General features: G+C 44.7%; 1 protein-coding gene across 1 annotated transcript in view; it reads right to left on the bottom strand.

Annotated features, from left to right (window-relative positions):
• ANKS1B (ankyrin repeat and sterile alpha motif domain containing 1B) overlaps positions 1-15,754 on the bottom strand; it is an 885,134-nt gene extending 869,380 nt beyond the window's left edge. The window contains exon 1 of the mRNA XM_054988164.1: positions 15,621-15,754. Within this exon, the coding sequence (XP_054844139.1) occupies positions 15,621-15,754 (134 nt within the window). The remainder of the gene's footprint in view (positions 1-15,620) is intronic.
• Positions 15,755-16,075: the final 321 nt, after the last annotated feature.

The following is a 16,075-nucleotide window of genomic DNA, read 5'->3' as shown; positions in this document are numbered from 1 at the left end:
AAGGGACAGGTGGACAGGGGCTCAAAGGGCTGGAGCATCAGTTGGGAGAGTGCCAGGGACAGACTCCACTGAGGAATTGGCGGGGCCCTAGGAGGGAAGGTCTTGAACAGGCCCTTTAGGAACTGCTTGGAAAGCCAGTGCGTAAAAACGGTCTTCCCATAAATCTCCTCATGAAAAGCAGAGATCGCAGCCATGTGTACCTTAATGCTCGAGAAGGCAAGACCCTGCGAGCACAAGCCCAGGAGGTAGTCCAGAATGATAGGCAGGGGACAATCAAAGGGAGAAACCCCCTTGGGGGTCAACCACCTGGAAAAACGGGACCACTTCCTCTGGTAGGACAGCCTGGTTGATAGCTTCCGGGCATTTAGAATGACCTTAAGAACCTCTGAGGAGAGGCCTACTCCGGAGCACACAGGAGCCAGGCAGCCAGGCTCAGAACTGCCACATTGTGGTGCCTGACCCCGTCCCTGATCAATAGGTCCAGGGCAGGTGGCAGCGGTAGGCATCGCCCCTGTGAAAGGGACAGCAAGAGAGGGAACCAATCTTGGCGAGGCTACTGGGGAGCAATTAGGATACAGTGGGTGTTGAAGGCCCTGACCCTGGAGAGGACCTTGTGCATGAGTGGGAAGGGCGGGAAGGCGTAAAAGAGCCCTGGGGACCAGGGTATCTGAAAGGTATCCCCTAGTGAGTGACGGCCAATTCCGGCCCGGGAGCAGAACAGCAGGGCCTGCTTGTTGTGGGCCGTGGCGAAGAGGTCGATGAGTGGTGTACCCCAGGTGCGGAAGACTAGGTGGAGGTAAGCCCTGTCGAGGGACCACTCGTGTTGGGGCAGAAACACCCTGCTCAGCGTGTCCACTGCGGTGTTGAGCTCCCAGGCAATGTGAACGGCCCTGGGAAGGACGTTGTTGACAATGGCCCAGTTCCAGAGAGTTGCTGCTTCCCTGCAGAGCTTGAGCGAGACCATTCCTCCCTGCTTGTTGAGGTAATAGCAGGCCGTGGTATTGTCTGACAGGACCTGAACCTTCTTGTCCCGAATGACATCTGTAAAAGAAGCAAGGGAGTAACGGATCGCTCTAAGCTCTAAGAGGTTAATGTGCATGTTCGCCTCAGTCGGGGACCAGATGCCTTGGGCTGAGAGTTGCCCACAGCACCCTCCCCAACCCAAGTTGGAGGCGTCAGTAAAGACGGTGACCTCTGCCAGGAAAGGGCCAAAAGGACAGCCTGCGGACAAATTCTCAGGGACAGTCCACCAGGCCAAGGAACGCTGTATCACCCTGGGGATGGAGAACTTCTGATGCTGGCCCATAGTGTGGGGGTTGTACCTCCGGACGAACCAGTTTTGCAGAGGCCTCATACGCAGGCGTGCGAAAAAAACTACCCCTGTGGAGGAGGCCATAAGGCCTAGCAGTGTTTGAATTAGGAGGGCAGTTTGAAACCGGTTGTGCACTAAGTGACGGGCTAGGGAGGAAAGCCTGGTCAAGCGATCCGGGGGTAAGTAGGCCCTGCCCCGTGGCGAGTCGAAATGGACCCCTATAAATCTAATGGCTGTGCCCGGAGATAAGACAGACTTGTCCCAATTCACTACTAAGCCCAACTTAGCTAGTACAGACAAAGTGAGGGCAATATGTCCCCGGAGAGAGTCAGCCGAGGACCCCACCAGGAGCCAGTCATCCAGGTATGGGTAGATAAAGCATCCTTGGGACCTTAGATACACCACCATGGTGGCCATACACTTTGTGAAAACCCTGGGTGCCGAGGCCAGCCCAAAGGGCAATACTGTATATTCATATACAGAACCCCCACAGACAAACCGCAGATACTTTCTGTGGCCCTCAAAGATGGAGATGTGGAAGTAAGCGTCTTTCAAGTCTAGAATAGCTAGCCAGACGCCTGCTTCCAAGAGCTCTATGACCCTTGTCAGGGTCAGCATCCGGAATTTCTCAACCTTTAAATAACTGTTAAGGCCCCTAAGGTCCAAAATGGGCCGGGACCCACCATCCTTCTTATCTACGAGAAAGTATCTCGAATAGAATCCCCAAGGGGAAGTACCGACATTGACCATCCGGACAGCACCTTTGTTCACCAATTCCATAACATTATTGTGCAAAACAACATTCCAACATGGAGAACAGCGGGGAGGGAGAGAAAGGGGAGGTGCATCAGAAAACAACAATTTTAACCATGGGCCACAATAGACAGGACCCAAGTGTCAGAGGTAACAAGTTGCCAACAGGGCAAAAAAGGCCGAAGCCTGTCCAAGAAACGGGCAGCAACGACAGTGTCCTTGGAGGCCGACTGGGGAGCGTCCAGGCTTAGTCAGAAGACAGAGGGCTTCTGCATGGAGGTCGAGGGTTTAGGTGAGGGGGGCTGCTGCCTCCCCTTGGACCGGCCGGAGCGCCTGGAAGAATGGCGCTGCTGGGTCGAGTAAGACTGGTGGCCATAGGACTGACCCGAGAAGAATCGCCCTTGATGCTGCTGGTAAGGCTGATAAGGGGTATGGTAGGATCGGAACCGACCGTAACGATACTTCGGACCCGACGGCTGAGCTGAAGGAGCGACTTCCAGGGACTTGGCCGTTTGCTGGTTCTTTTTCATCAGCGAGAGGGATTCATCTGTTTTCTCCAAAAAGAGCTGGGGCCCCTCAAACGGGAAATCCTCCACCTTCGCCTTCTTCTCTGGTGGCAGGGCAGTGGACCGGAGCCAGGCGTGACGGCCTGAAGGGCCTTGACCAGGTGTCGATGATCCTCCGGGAGGTCGGAGAGGTAAGAGGACAGCCTCTTCCATAAGAATAAGTTGTAGGATCCCATTATAGCTTGGAAATTTGCTATACGGAATCCCAAGGAAGCGGACAAGTATAGCTTCCTGCCCATGCCATCCAGTTTTCTGCCTTCCCAGTCTGCCGGAGCCGAAGAGGAACCGTATCGGAACTGAGCCTGACCTTCCTCCGCCACGATGGAAGAGGGCTTAGGGTGGGTGAAAAGGTACGGACAGTCGTCCCGTTTCAGGCGATAGTACCTTTCGACCTTCTTTGCCGTTGGCGGCAGTGACGCCGGTGTCTGCCAGAGCGCAAGAGCATTGTCGACAAAGTCCTCTACAGGAGGGAACGCTACCGAGGCGGGGGATCCCGAATACAACGCCTCCAGCAGCTTGCTCTTAGGCTTGGAGGTCGTGGAGGCAACATCTATCTCCAGCGCAGCGGCCATCCTGACCATCTGTTCGGCGAACATTCTGTAGTCCTCATTTGGGGATGATGAACGGAGCTCACCCACGGTGTCATCCAGTGAAGGGTCAGAAGCCATATCCGAGGAGTAATCGGACGGAGACGCCAGGCCCTCTTCATCCTCGGAATCCGAAAATACCGCCGGGGTCTGCATCGGAACCGAAGCCGGACGCCCCGTCGGAGCTGATGGACAAGGCCTGGGAACCGAGGGATGCAGTTGCACCGGAGCCGCCGGAGGAGCAGGCGCAGGTTGCATGACTGGTGGAACCGGAACGGAAGACAGCGGACCCGAAGGATGTTGTAGGAAGGGCACGGACTGTTGGAACCAAGCCACAAAATCCTGCCAGGAGGTCATGTTCCCTATTCCCGGGACAGGCTGCCAAGGAGGTAGAGGAGCGGACATCTGAGCAGGCCAGTGGTACGGCGCCGGAACCGATGGGGTAGGCTGCATCGGAACGGAGGCCTCAGATGGAGCCGGGGTGGATGGCAGGGAACGCTCAAACGACTGATACGGTTCTGAGAGAGGCGGGAATGGTATGTAATCCTCCGATGTTGTTGGAGGAGGCGTACAAGGAGGTGACGGGGTATGAAGACTCACCACATCGTCATCAATCAGAAACGATCTGGATGGCGTACCGGGCCGCACAGTCGGAGCCGGGGATGGTGCACGGCCCTTAGCTTTCGACTTGGCCTTGGCCTTTTTAGGCGGGGGCTCCGAAGAAGCCTCTGTGGCCGAAGCTTTAGACGAGGGCTTTGATGATGGCTTTGATGAGGAATGCTTCTTAGCCTTCCGGCTAGAAGGGCGATCCACGGAACCGGAGTCAGATCGGCCCTCCGGAACGGGCTGCCCCGTCGGTTCTGAGGGAAGCGGCTCTGGCGATTTTCGGGATGGAGCCGGCGATGGAGCGGCGGAGCGGGGCTTGTCTCCCGATGAGCCCGAGAGCTTGGGGGGGAGAAGGTTGGCATCCCACAAGAAGGCACGAAGTCTGGCCTTTCGATCGCTCCTTGCTTTCGGGGTGAAGGACATACACACCGCACAACGCTCCACAATGTGCCCCTCACCCAGGCAGATGAGACAGAGCTCATGGCCATCCGAGTGGGTCATCTTCGTGCTGCACTTCAGACACTTTTTAAATAAAGCTGTCTGAGACATCTCGGGATGATGTTTTCCTCAAGATGGACACAGGAAAATATCGTACAGCACAAGAAAACGATGAATAAACTCCGAAGAGACGCTGAGAGAGAAGACAAGTAACGCTAGAACAAGAACCTTTTCGACGGCGGCGAAAAAGGAACTGAGGGAATGCCGGGGACGTTCGGATATATATACATTCAAAATTGGCGGGAACACCAGCGCGCATGCGCGGTGGATCCGAACGTCCCCTTCACATCTCTATAAGCTAGAAAAATCTTTTTCCGTGGCTGGCCTGCGCAGTCCCAATGTGGGGCTGCACAGAAGGACGACGACGATCTTCTATTTATTCCCAGGGATAGGAAGATATGGTACTTCAGAAAAGAGTACAGAAACTATTTACACATACATCTGTTTCATGGTGTTTGAATCTTGGGAGGTTTCATTCAAGAGGATCTCCCCCCGCCCCTAAAAAAAAGCCCACACAGTTCACATATTTGGACACTGTGCAAATATACTGCAAGTACTCACAATAAACAGTACAGGAACAATGAGGGCTCAGTGCAACAAGACAACACAGCAAAGTTGTCTAGATGTGCAATACAGCACATCCAGGCTTTAGCAGATAGAAAATAAAAATGAAAATGTATTCATTGTACAAGCACTGGCTAAACAACTAACAATGCAATCCTATGCAGAGTTACCCTCTTGCAACTCTATTGACTTCAATGGACTTGAAAAGGTGGAACTCTATATAAGATTGCAGTGTCAATCACAGGAATTACCAACCAAAACAGTTCCTTTTTGTGTATAATATTATTTAAAGCATAGGTTAACAATGTCTTGTCATTCACAGAGCATGAAAATATTTCACATATGGACAAATATTATCAACAGCTGGTCTTGCTAAGTACAGAGAATTCAGTTTGCATGAATAAGTCTATTTAGTTTCTTTCCTATCAACATTTGTAATATTTGTAACTCAAAACATTAAAGTCCGTGTCGCAAGCCTATCATACAAACTGTTGCCTATTAATTATTCATGTCATGGATTTGGAAGCAGTGCTAAGTATCCATTCTTTTATTTTCCTCTGTCTATTTATGTCTACATACCTTAGAGAGTTAAAGAACTGGACAATTAATACTAAAGCCTAAATTAAATTATATGAGTAGTCTATCTTAAAGTGAAAACAAAACAACTCTAAAATAAATATAGCTATATATCCTTTGGCAACTGAACATTTATCTGCATATTCTCTTTACTCTTCTTTTTTACTGTACTTTTTATGTTCTGGTTTTTGGATTATGAACTATATATAGTAGCAATAACAAACAATAGGCATGAAGAACAGCTGCAAAATACAATGACCTCTCCCATGAACCAGTTCTGAAAACATGATGTCCAATGGCCATGCATGTTGTTTCACTAAAAGGTATGTGCACACTCCCCCCCCCCCCCGCCCGCCCCCCCCGGGCCAATTTTTCTGTTCTTAATGAAAAGGAAAAAGGAGCACCAATAAAGCAATTGTAGATCTACACATTTATGATTCTTTCCTTTTTTCATATAACTAAAACAGAGCGGACAAGAGAGACACAAGTTGTCTATGACCTCACAGAGCACACATACACTTCTGTTCATAGATTGAGCAAATATATAAATCTTTATATACAGATAAAGCTCTCATAATAAACAAGCAATTGTGCACTACAACCAATGGACCCAGCTGAGAACATACAGACTCATCCTTTAAAAAATGTGCCTATTAATTCAATGAGCATCACATAGCAGATGTGGACATGAATCAACATGACCATCGGTAACAGATGCATATGTTGAAACTTCCTTCTGTATGTGGATTTGGGCATCAAAAACTCTATGCACTCAAACAACATACTGTTTCTAGTGCTCCCCCCCCACTATGCATATATTTTTTATTTCTTATATTCTTTTTGATAGCTTGTTTTGAGAACTTGTTCTTTGAGGCAAGCTGGACTATCCCTGGTGCACTGAAACAGGAAACAGCCACTCTGTTCCTTATAACCTGAAAGCTTTATTTTTAACATGCATGGGCTCTGGGAGTCTCGTACCACAGAAGCACAGAGCAAATCACCTCATAACCCTTTATACTTTTTACATAGAAAATAGCAGGAATAAGGAGCCAATAGAAACATTACAGCACAACTATTTCCTTGTATAGGAGAACTGACAGTTGTCTCAATGTTGCCAATACACCTTTGGGCCTGGCATAAGTGATCTGCTCGCTTTGAGCTTATGTCTCCACTCCTGACTTCCATTAGGACCTTAGTCAGATTTCCCAGGACAAGCTACACAACATACAAACAGCAGTTTATTCAAACAAAATCATAACATTATTCCAGTGCTTACCATTTACCATTACCTTACTATACAAACAGCCCAATCCTGAAGGCTGCTTTGGCACTGATGACCAGCTACCAATGTAAAAGTGCTAATGCTGGTCAGACCCTTATGGGCAACACATGTCCCCCCTTCTACATGTCCCTCCACAAAGCGAGCACACTGGAGCTCCACATAGCAAGCACACTGGAGCCCATAGCAAACCTGGCCAACATCCACCAGTTAAGCAGTGGCACCTGATGAGGTTCCTGAGTGGCACACACAGGTGCACTCAATCACCACGTGCCAATGCAGCCTTCACTCGTTGATGCCACTCCTCCCATAACAGAGTGCCAGAAGACAAGGACCCAGTGACTGTGCAACCTCAACAGAGGCATGTGGTTCTAGTGTTCCCCCATAGCCCACAGAGGAAGGATACCCACACAGGAGACAGAATGCACACCTGTCTCCCAGCAAGTGTCTAATGGCCACATGCAACCACCCCTGTTCCAAAGCTCTTCCAAAGCTCTTCCCCTGAAAAAGAAAGAAAAAAAGGCAGGTCAGGACCAATCCTTGGCTTATTTAGGTGCCTCCCATTTTTCCTTCTCATTAGAATTGTGATTGTGCCTTCAATATCTCAAGAATAGTGTGCAGGCTCATCCAAACTCATTTTTACATTCACTAAGGATAAACAGTTTCACTAACAAGGTTATCATTTTCTATGAAAAAATGGCAAAACACCTTCCCATGCATACTGTTCTTTTAAAAACCTGCTCTAGCAGCTCCATTTGGGGGGGGGGGGAAGTATTTTAAAATAATCATGCATCTAAATGTAATTTGTACTTTCACTCTATGGAATAGAATTTTGTATAGGTTTGTGCAAGAACAAGCTTGATTTTCCATAGCTGGTGTCTGCTGTGGCTCCAAATGGTGCAGGGCAGAATTTACCATTTTACCCTAACACCACTCCTGCTACAGGATGATATGGTTCTCCACCACAACCTGAACACTCTGAAACTGACAGCCTGGTTCATATTCCCCCTGGACTGAATATCTCCTCCCCAGTCCAGAAAGAAGCTAGGAAACCATCCACCAGGAAATCATACATAAAACTAAACGGAAAAGGTTTTCTCTTTGAACCACAGGCAGCAACTTGAACCAATCTCATTAATAATAACATTAATAATAACATTCGATTTCTATACCGCCCTTCAGGACAACTTAATGCCCACTCAGACCGGTTTACAAAGTGTTATTATTACCCCACAACAATCACCCTGTGAGGTGGGTGGGGCTAAGAGAGCTCAAGAGAACTGTGACTCGCCCAAGGTCACCCAGCTGGCTTTGTGGAGGAGTGGGGAATCAAACCCGGCTCTCCAGATTAGAGTCCCGTGCTCTTAACCACTACACCAAACTGGCCAAACTGGTCATTACCATCTGTTTGCACTATTTGGTCCAACTAAAGGATCAAGGTTTGGCTAATTCCTCCACCTAGCAGCCATTTCAGCCTACGATGATATAAATGGGAAATCTCTCTTTGCCCAGCCACAATGCAAGTCCTTCCTCAGAGGTTTAGCAAATCTATAGCCTCCAGCATCTAGGCCAATTCCTCAGTGGAGTTTCTCCTTGGTTCTCACTTCACTCATGAACAAACTTTTTGAGCCCCTAGCTACCTGCTCCCTTAAGGTTCTGACCGCTAGAACAGCCTTTCTAGCGGCTATAACCTCAGCTAGGAGGGTGAGTGAATTGCAAGCCCTGAGACATGACCCTCCTTTCATTAAGATGTCCTCAGATAAGGTCGTTTTCAGTCCAAGTCTCCCCTTTCTGTCGAAGGTCCTCTCCGCTTTCCACTTAAATCAGGACATTGTCTTAATGGTATTTTTCCCTACTCCTCTGACTGAGAGACATTTGCACATTCTTGATGACAAATGTGCATTGTGCTTCTACTTGAACAGGACAGCGCCTTTCCAAAAGGACCCTAATGTCTTTGTCTCGTTTCAAGGGCCCAAAAAGAGACTGAAAGTCACCTCACAGACCATTTCAAATTGGATAGTTCGGGTCATTAAGGATTGTTTAATCAATCTAAACAACCATACCCATTGCATGTAAGAGCACACTCTTCAAGGGCACAAGCCACCTCATCAGCCTTCAACTTGGGCATCCCTCTAGTGGAACTGTGAAAGGTGGCCACCTGGTCTATGCTATCCACATTCATCAAGCATTATGCCATTAACATAGACTCCAGAAGGGACTTGGCAGTGGGCAAAGCTGTTCTGAAGAGTTTCTTCCCATAAAGAGCTTCATGCCCCCACCCCACGTAAGTCAGCTTACTAGTCTCTTGTGTGGAACTGCACAGAAGACAGAGTGATAAAAACAGGGTTGCGCTTACCTGTAACTTTTGTTCATTGAGTGGTCTTCTGTGCAGGGACACATCCCTCCCTCCTTCCTTGCCATATGCTCTTTTTCTATTTTTTTTTTTCTAGACCAGTGGCTTAGAGAACTGAGGGAGGGAGCCACTTCCCCCTTCTTTTTTAGCCACATCTGGGGGGAAAGTGCACAAAAAGGCTAAACAAGCCTCTTGCACATCTAGGAGCTTTGGAATGTCCACACCTGGGCCGTTTCCACACATCTTCTCCCCTTCCCGAAAAATGGCGCAAAACTTATGGAACGACACGCCTTCATGGCACGATTTCCCGATATGACTTTGCTTTGTGGTGCGATGACACCAGAAAACGCACCACGAAGCAAATGCATGATGGAAAATCGTGCTATGAAGGTGCGCCGTTCCGTAAGTTTTGCACCATTTTTCGGGAGGAGGAGACGTGTGGAAACGGCCCTGGCCTGCACGTGCACAGTTCCCATGTGTGCCTGTTACAGGTAAGTACAACCCTGTTTTCACTCCTTCCTCTAGGGTACAGTTACCGTTCAATCAGAGCAGACTCCATTCACACATCCATCCCTCTTTCTTCAGAGGTCTGCATTTAAACCCACAGTAACAAGTATTCTAAAAACCCACAGTTACAAGCAGGAAAAAAAAATCAAAATTATTTAGACGCAAAACATTACAGTTCACCTTTCTCTTTCCTCAAGAACTTAAACTCCAAAATGACATAGTCACTACTAACCAGGGTTCCCATTACCTTCAACTAGTTCTTCCCTGTTGGTGAGAATCAGATCCAAGACAGTAAACCCCCTAGTTTCTTCTTCTTCCTTCTGAGAAGATGAAATTGTCAGCAAGAGAAGTTGGGAATTTATTAGACCTTTCATTTCTAGCAATGACTATCAGGGAAATTGAAATCTCCCATGACCACTATGTCTTGTCTCTTTGAAAATTTTGTAATCTGGTCTATGAATGTATCATCCCAGTCTTCTGTCTGATTTGGTGGGTCTGTAGTAGACACTCATCTTAATATCACTATTATTTCTTTTATTTTTACCCAGAGGCTCTCAACCAGCCTTGCATGCTCCAATTCATGTATTTCCTGCGAAGTACATACAATCCTTGACATATAATACTATTCCTCCCCCTTCTTTTTTGGCATCTGCAAAAGGAGCATGTTAGTGTAAATGATTTTTAACAGGTTTCCCTAGTAGCTTCATTCTTTCTCTGAAAAGCCACTGCTGAGGGTCAAGGACTCTCCAGCTGGCAGAGAGCCACATTTACATTTATCACATTTACTATCAACCAAAAGAGCCACATGACTACTGTGTACCACCTCACCAAACACACACAATAATACAATTATTAGCATTAAACATATTAAGCATTAGCATTAGCATTAAAAATTAAGCATTAAACCTTTTCAATTACCAGATTACTTCTGAGCATGTGCTGTTGTCTCTCTTCATCAGTTAACATTTTGTATCTGAAATGAGGGGAAGAACTTCCCTCTTGGCCTTCTTTTACTCTCCTCCGTATGAAAAACAACAGCTAAGTGACACAATGAGATTGTGAAGGCTCTCAGATAAGAGCATGGAGGAGGTCATGGAGAAAAGAGAGTAAAACCACCAGCATCTCACTGTGGACAGCTTGTTCTCTTCTTTGGTGGCTGTACTCTCTCTCTCCTCTGTGGCCAGATTGCTCTCCTCTTGGTAGCCATCTGAGCAGTGGAAAGAGAGAGCACAGGTGGCGGTGGAGGTTGCTGGAGAGGACCGATCCTTTACTTGCATCCTTGGCATTAGGCCTACAACTCATAGCTTACCCTTCCCCCAGTTCCTTGCAGCAGCAGCTGTTTCAAGGTGAGAACCTCCTGCCTACCATAATTCCCAGAATGTAATGGTCTTGCTCACTTTCCTGGAACAATGAACTTCGTGGAACGTCTATGAAACTCTTCCATTTGCAGAAGTTTAGATAAAACCCAAGATTTTCTCCACACTCAGTGGCTCAGTTCAGACATTTTATTTTGTATTTATTTAAAACATTTGTATGTTGCTTTTCTACCCAAATAGGGTCTCCAAGATAGTGAACATTAAAAAAACTAAAAAACAATTTAAAACAGCATTTTAAATTTAAAACATGTAAAATGGCATAAAAACAATTCAATAAACGCACACACAATCATACAACACAAAGAGCATTGTTCTAAACTATGGCTATAGAAACTTAGCAATGTAGTGTGATATCTGAAATGCAAATCAGAATCAGAAACATGGGCATAGTTTAGATGTAATTGTGAAGCATTGATTGCTGCTACATAAACAATCCTTGAAGGAGAACACAGATATTGTTCCTCTCTCCCACTGCACCCTTCATGGAACTCCAAGGAATCATGTTATGACAGAACCAGCAAACTGTAGTTTGTACTTGTCTGCAAATCAGGATTCTAAACAGAAAACAAACTACTCTCTGGAGTCTTGTAATACAAGGCAGAGTTTCTTACCATAATGTCAAACTATGGTTTCCAGAATTCCAAACAGTACTTTTTGCTCTCAGGTTTAGAATCCTGCTTTGCAGGGAAAGCACAAACCATAGATTGCTGATTCTGATCTAACGGCCAGCTATATAGTTTGTTGCAAAAGTGGAAGAATTTTGTTACCTTGCCATGCAAGGGAAGGAGGAATGGGAAGGTAAGATTCACATGAGGAAGCCTGAAGATCCTTTCAAGACTAGTTCACATAGTAGTAGATTATGGTTTGCTGTTCCAACTGAACCATGCCTTTCATTTGAAGGAGGTTTGCAAACCATGGTTTGTACTATGGTTTTGAGTGATGTCTGAATTGACAAAGTATAATTATGATCCCTTTCAGGGGTTGGTTAGAGCCACCCCTGTACTGAAAGTTCTGCATTGGCTACCTATCTGTTCTTCATACAATTCAAAGTGTTGGTTTCTACCTTTAAGACCCTTAATGGCTTAGAATCAGCATATTCAAATGACTGCCTCCTCCCCTATTGTACAGCCCACCAGTTTAAAATATGCCTGTCAAGTCCTGCTCTCTGTGCCCCTGTCTTCAGGGGTGAGGCAGGTGGCAACTAGAGATAGGACATTCTCTGTGGTGGCATCTCATCTTTGGAATCCCTCCCTCTTGAGGCTTGCCTGGTACTACTTTACTGTCTTTTAGGTGGTAGGCAAAACATAGCTTTTAACCCAGACTTTTATCTAGGGGTTTTATTTTTCCAGCTGCTTTATAAGCTGCTTCTCACTTGAGGTTTGTTTTATGGACAGTTTTATTCTGTTTTTATGTCCTAGAGCATATTGTAATTGCTTGTTGTTTCTATACTGAGAATTTATTATTTTAATTGTAAGACACGTTGAGCAGGACTCTGAAAAGGCACCACAGAAATCTACTAAATAAATAAAAACTCATTTCTGTGTCTCCAGTGGTTTCTGCTCCCTAGAGACAAGCAAAGTAATGAAGAGGAAAGTAATTAAGAAGCTTTAAAGTTTGGTTCTTTGCTGCATATTTGGAAAATGAAACCAGGGATTGAGTCTTAATCTATTGTTAGAGGAAACCATGGTTTGGCAAGATGTGTAAAATGAGTCAAGGTCTCCTTAAAAGTCTGCAGATAGATTACTTCTTAAAAATGCCTCAAGACTGACCCTGTATTAAAATACTATCTTGCAAGAAAAGAGATTTTGTTTTGGTAAACAAAGTATTTTTTCTGTATTCCATTCATACTTCTCTCAAACTGTATTTTACATTAAGAGAAAGCAAGTGGGGGTGGGGGGAAGGAGCCCTGTGGTACAGAATGGTAAGCTGCAGTACTGCAGCCCAAGCTCTGCTCACAACCTGAGTTCAATCCTGGCGGAAGCTAGGTTCAGATAGCCGGCTCAAGGTTGACTCAGCCTTCTATCCTTCTGAGGTCAGTAAAATGAGTACCCAGTTTCCTGGGGGTAAAGTGTAGATGACTGGGGAAGGCAATGGCAAACCACCCCATAAAAAGTCTGCCGAGAAAAACATAGTGATGTGACGTCCCCCCCATGGTCAGTAATGACTTGGTGCTTACATGGTGCTTACCTTTACCTTTTTTATGTGGGAGGAATCAAAATTCTTCCCAGAAGATAACAGGAATGACCTGTATAGTTTACTCAGCAATTATTCTTGAATCTGAACTTCATTGCTGTCATAACATAAGCTGGAAAATTGTACATGTTCTTAATTCTCTGTATTTGTATGCGCCATAAATGAAATACACAATTCAAATCTTGATTCACCTTATTAAAGTAAGTACTCCACTATGTTAACGTTTTAAAGTCCAGCAATGTCACCAAGATAAATTCAGTTAAAACTAGTATTCGTGAGAATGTTTAAAAACCTGATACCAGTATACAATGGATTATGCAGGTCAAAATCATTCAAAACTCCCATCAAGAGCTGATCCTTCATTTATATCCTGCCTTTGTATCCAAAGGAGACTCAAATTAGCTTATATCATGCTCCTCCTCCATTTTCTCCTCTCAACAACTCTATGAGGTAGGTTAGGCTGAGAGTGTGTAATAGGCCCAAGGTGATCCAGCGAGCTTCCATGGCAGAATGAGAGTTTGAACTTGGGAGTCCAAGATACTAGTCTGATAATCCAACCATGCTGGCTCTCTATACCATAACGATACTGTCAAGAGAAGTACAAAGTATCCTTACAGTCAATTTATTGATAGGTAAATTAATTAATGATTATAAATGTAATTATGCTACCAGCAAGCCCTAAGCTATATGCTATAAACAGGAGTAGGAAAATACCCAAATACATGTTCACCCAGGTATATAGAAATCTGATACTAACATCTAGGACAGTATATATTTTCTACATAGACTCTTAAATATTTAATTCTGGCTCTTAAATATTAGAAATATTTTACCACTTCTGATTATAAACATCCACTTTTTCTACTTGCTTTCCCCCTGCTTTTGCATTTATATACATTCTTTTAGAATGTATATAAGTGTTTAGAAACTCCCAAAGGGGAAAAGGCTTGGCAAGATAAGAATCCACAGTGTAGCAAAACCAAGTTGCTTACTACTTTTTAAAAATCTAGAATATATAATTCTCTGCTTTTAGTAATCAACAATTTTCTGTAATATCCATTTTAGAGTGGACTTAAACAACATGCTAAAAGCATCCTCAATTTATCCTTTATTTTTAAAAATGAGTAAATAAGTTTTATTAAACAGATTTGTATAATGATTAATACTCTAGTAACACAAATTCTAAGAAAACAAAAGTATATGCGCTGGACAAATTGAAAGTCACAGTAAAGATACATGTTAGTTGTGCTGATTTTAAATTTTAATATAAAGTGTAGTTATAAATAAAGTTTACATTTAATAATTTATGCTTTCCTTTTTGCACAGATTATATCATAATGGTACTAAATATAGTTAACCAACAAGCTAACACAAACTTTGTTACCACTTTGATTAGCTGCTCATTCTGTTTACTACTGTAGATTGTCATAAAAATGAAAAAAATAAGAACCTTTTTAAAAATAACTCTCCATTTGCAAAGAGATAATGTAGCAGCACAACAAAATATTAAACCTGTTACTATGGAGAATCTTGGAAAAATTCTTAACCTTTTCTGACTCTCACTGAAACAATATTCCTTACTTCAGGCCAGCTTTTTTTCCTTCCAGTAGAACACATTAAATGATGAGTTCAAGTCTCAGGTCAATGGCGTGTCAATTCATTCTGCCTTGTTGTACTTAGGTCTAGAGTAGTCTTAATAGAGGACTGTGCTGCAGACCACCTTTTATTTGACTGAAATGCCTGTGAAAAATGCTCTTCTTACCCGCAGCAGAGTGATAGTTAACATTATGCCATTAATACCTAACATTAAAATACATAAGGTCTTTCTGTATTAGGAGCTGCCTCTCTTCACCCAGATATGCTTACTAATCCACCCCTATATAATCCTAAATTCATCACCTGCTGCATATGTTTACACCCATTCTGTGTAGCTGACCTGTCATTATGAACATCAGATTTCTTTGCAGAATAGCTTTTATTAGTGAAAAATAGTTACTTTCTACTACACATAAGGGCACTGTATATAAGGATGGGAAAGTGTTTACCATATCACTAAAACCATGCAATTACCCTGTCTTTTACTAATCCAACCAATTCTTTTGTCATACAGCAGAAAGACAGCCTTTAAGACATCTGAGAGGAATGATACAAACTGCCCAATCAATATATGGCAAAGTTCTGCACCAATGCAAGCAAATACCATACAAGCCGCTCATGCAGTTAAGGAAAGAAATCCAAACACTGAATCAATATTCATTGTATCAATTCCTGTGACACTGAGCACATAATATATGACACATGCTGCTCTCTCAGTTGTTCATGCTTATATGAAAGAAACAATTTCTAGTTACTATGAATAATGCTAGCCAGAATGAGGGAGAGATATGAGGATGAGGATGATAAGGAAAAAGTTACTATCCCCAGTAGCTGGTGGGGAATCATAGCCCTACCTCAGCAAGTTGGATAAAGGAATAGGTCCAGATCCACTGCCCAGAAGCCCTCCTTTCCTGCCAGCCAGGAGTTTCTCCACCAAAACCACATTCCCAGTGCGAGCAGCTTCCAGCAGTTCCTGGTCCTTCCCCATGATCGGGAATCATCAGAGGACCCTCCTCCCCTCCCCTCCGGTGTAGGTTATTCCCTCCTTCACACTAAAAATGACCCTCTGGGCAAAAATGATCTTCCCCTTTGGCTTCTCAAACTGAGCAATGAGGATGTTCTTGCAGCCTTCCCAGACCAGAGGCAGAAGGAACAGCAGTAGCAGAAGAGGGTGGGGGATCACCACCAGTTTTCACTAGATCATTTCTGGGTGGAGTGTGGAAGAAAAAGGAGGGGAGCGAGGAGGAAGAAAAAATCTTCGTCTCCTTCACCCAAATTCTAGATGGGGAAGGGGAAGCTCTGTTCCTGC

This window comes from Eublepharis macularius, chromosome 9 (assembly GCF_028583425.1).
Source record: "Eublepharis macularius isolate TG4126 chromosome 9, MPM_Emac_v1.0, whole genome shotgun sequence".
Lineage (NCBI taxonomy): Eukaryota > Metazoa > Chordata > Lepidosauria > Squamata > Eublepharidae > Eublepharis > Eublepharis macularius.
This window is presented reverse-complemented; position numbering and strand designations above follow the sequence as displayed.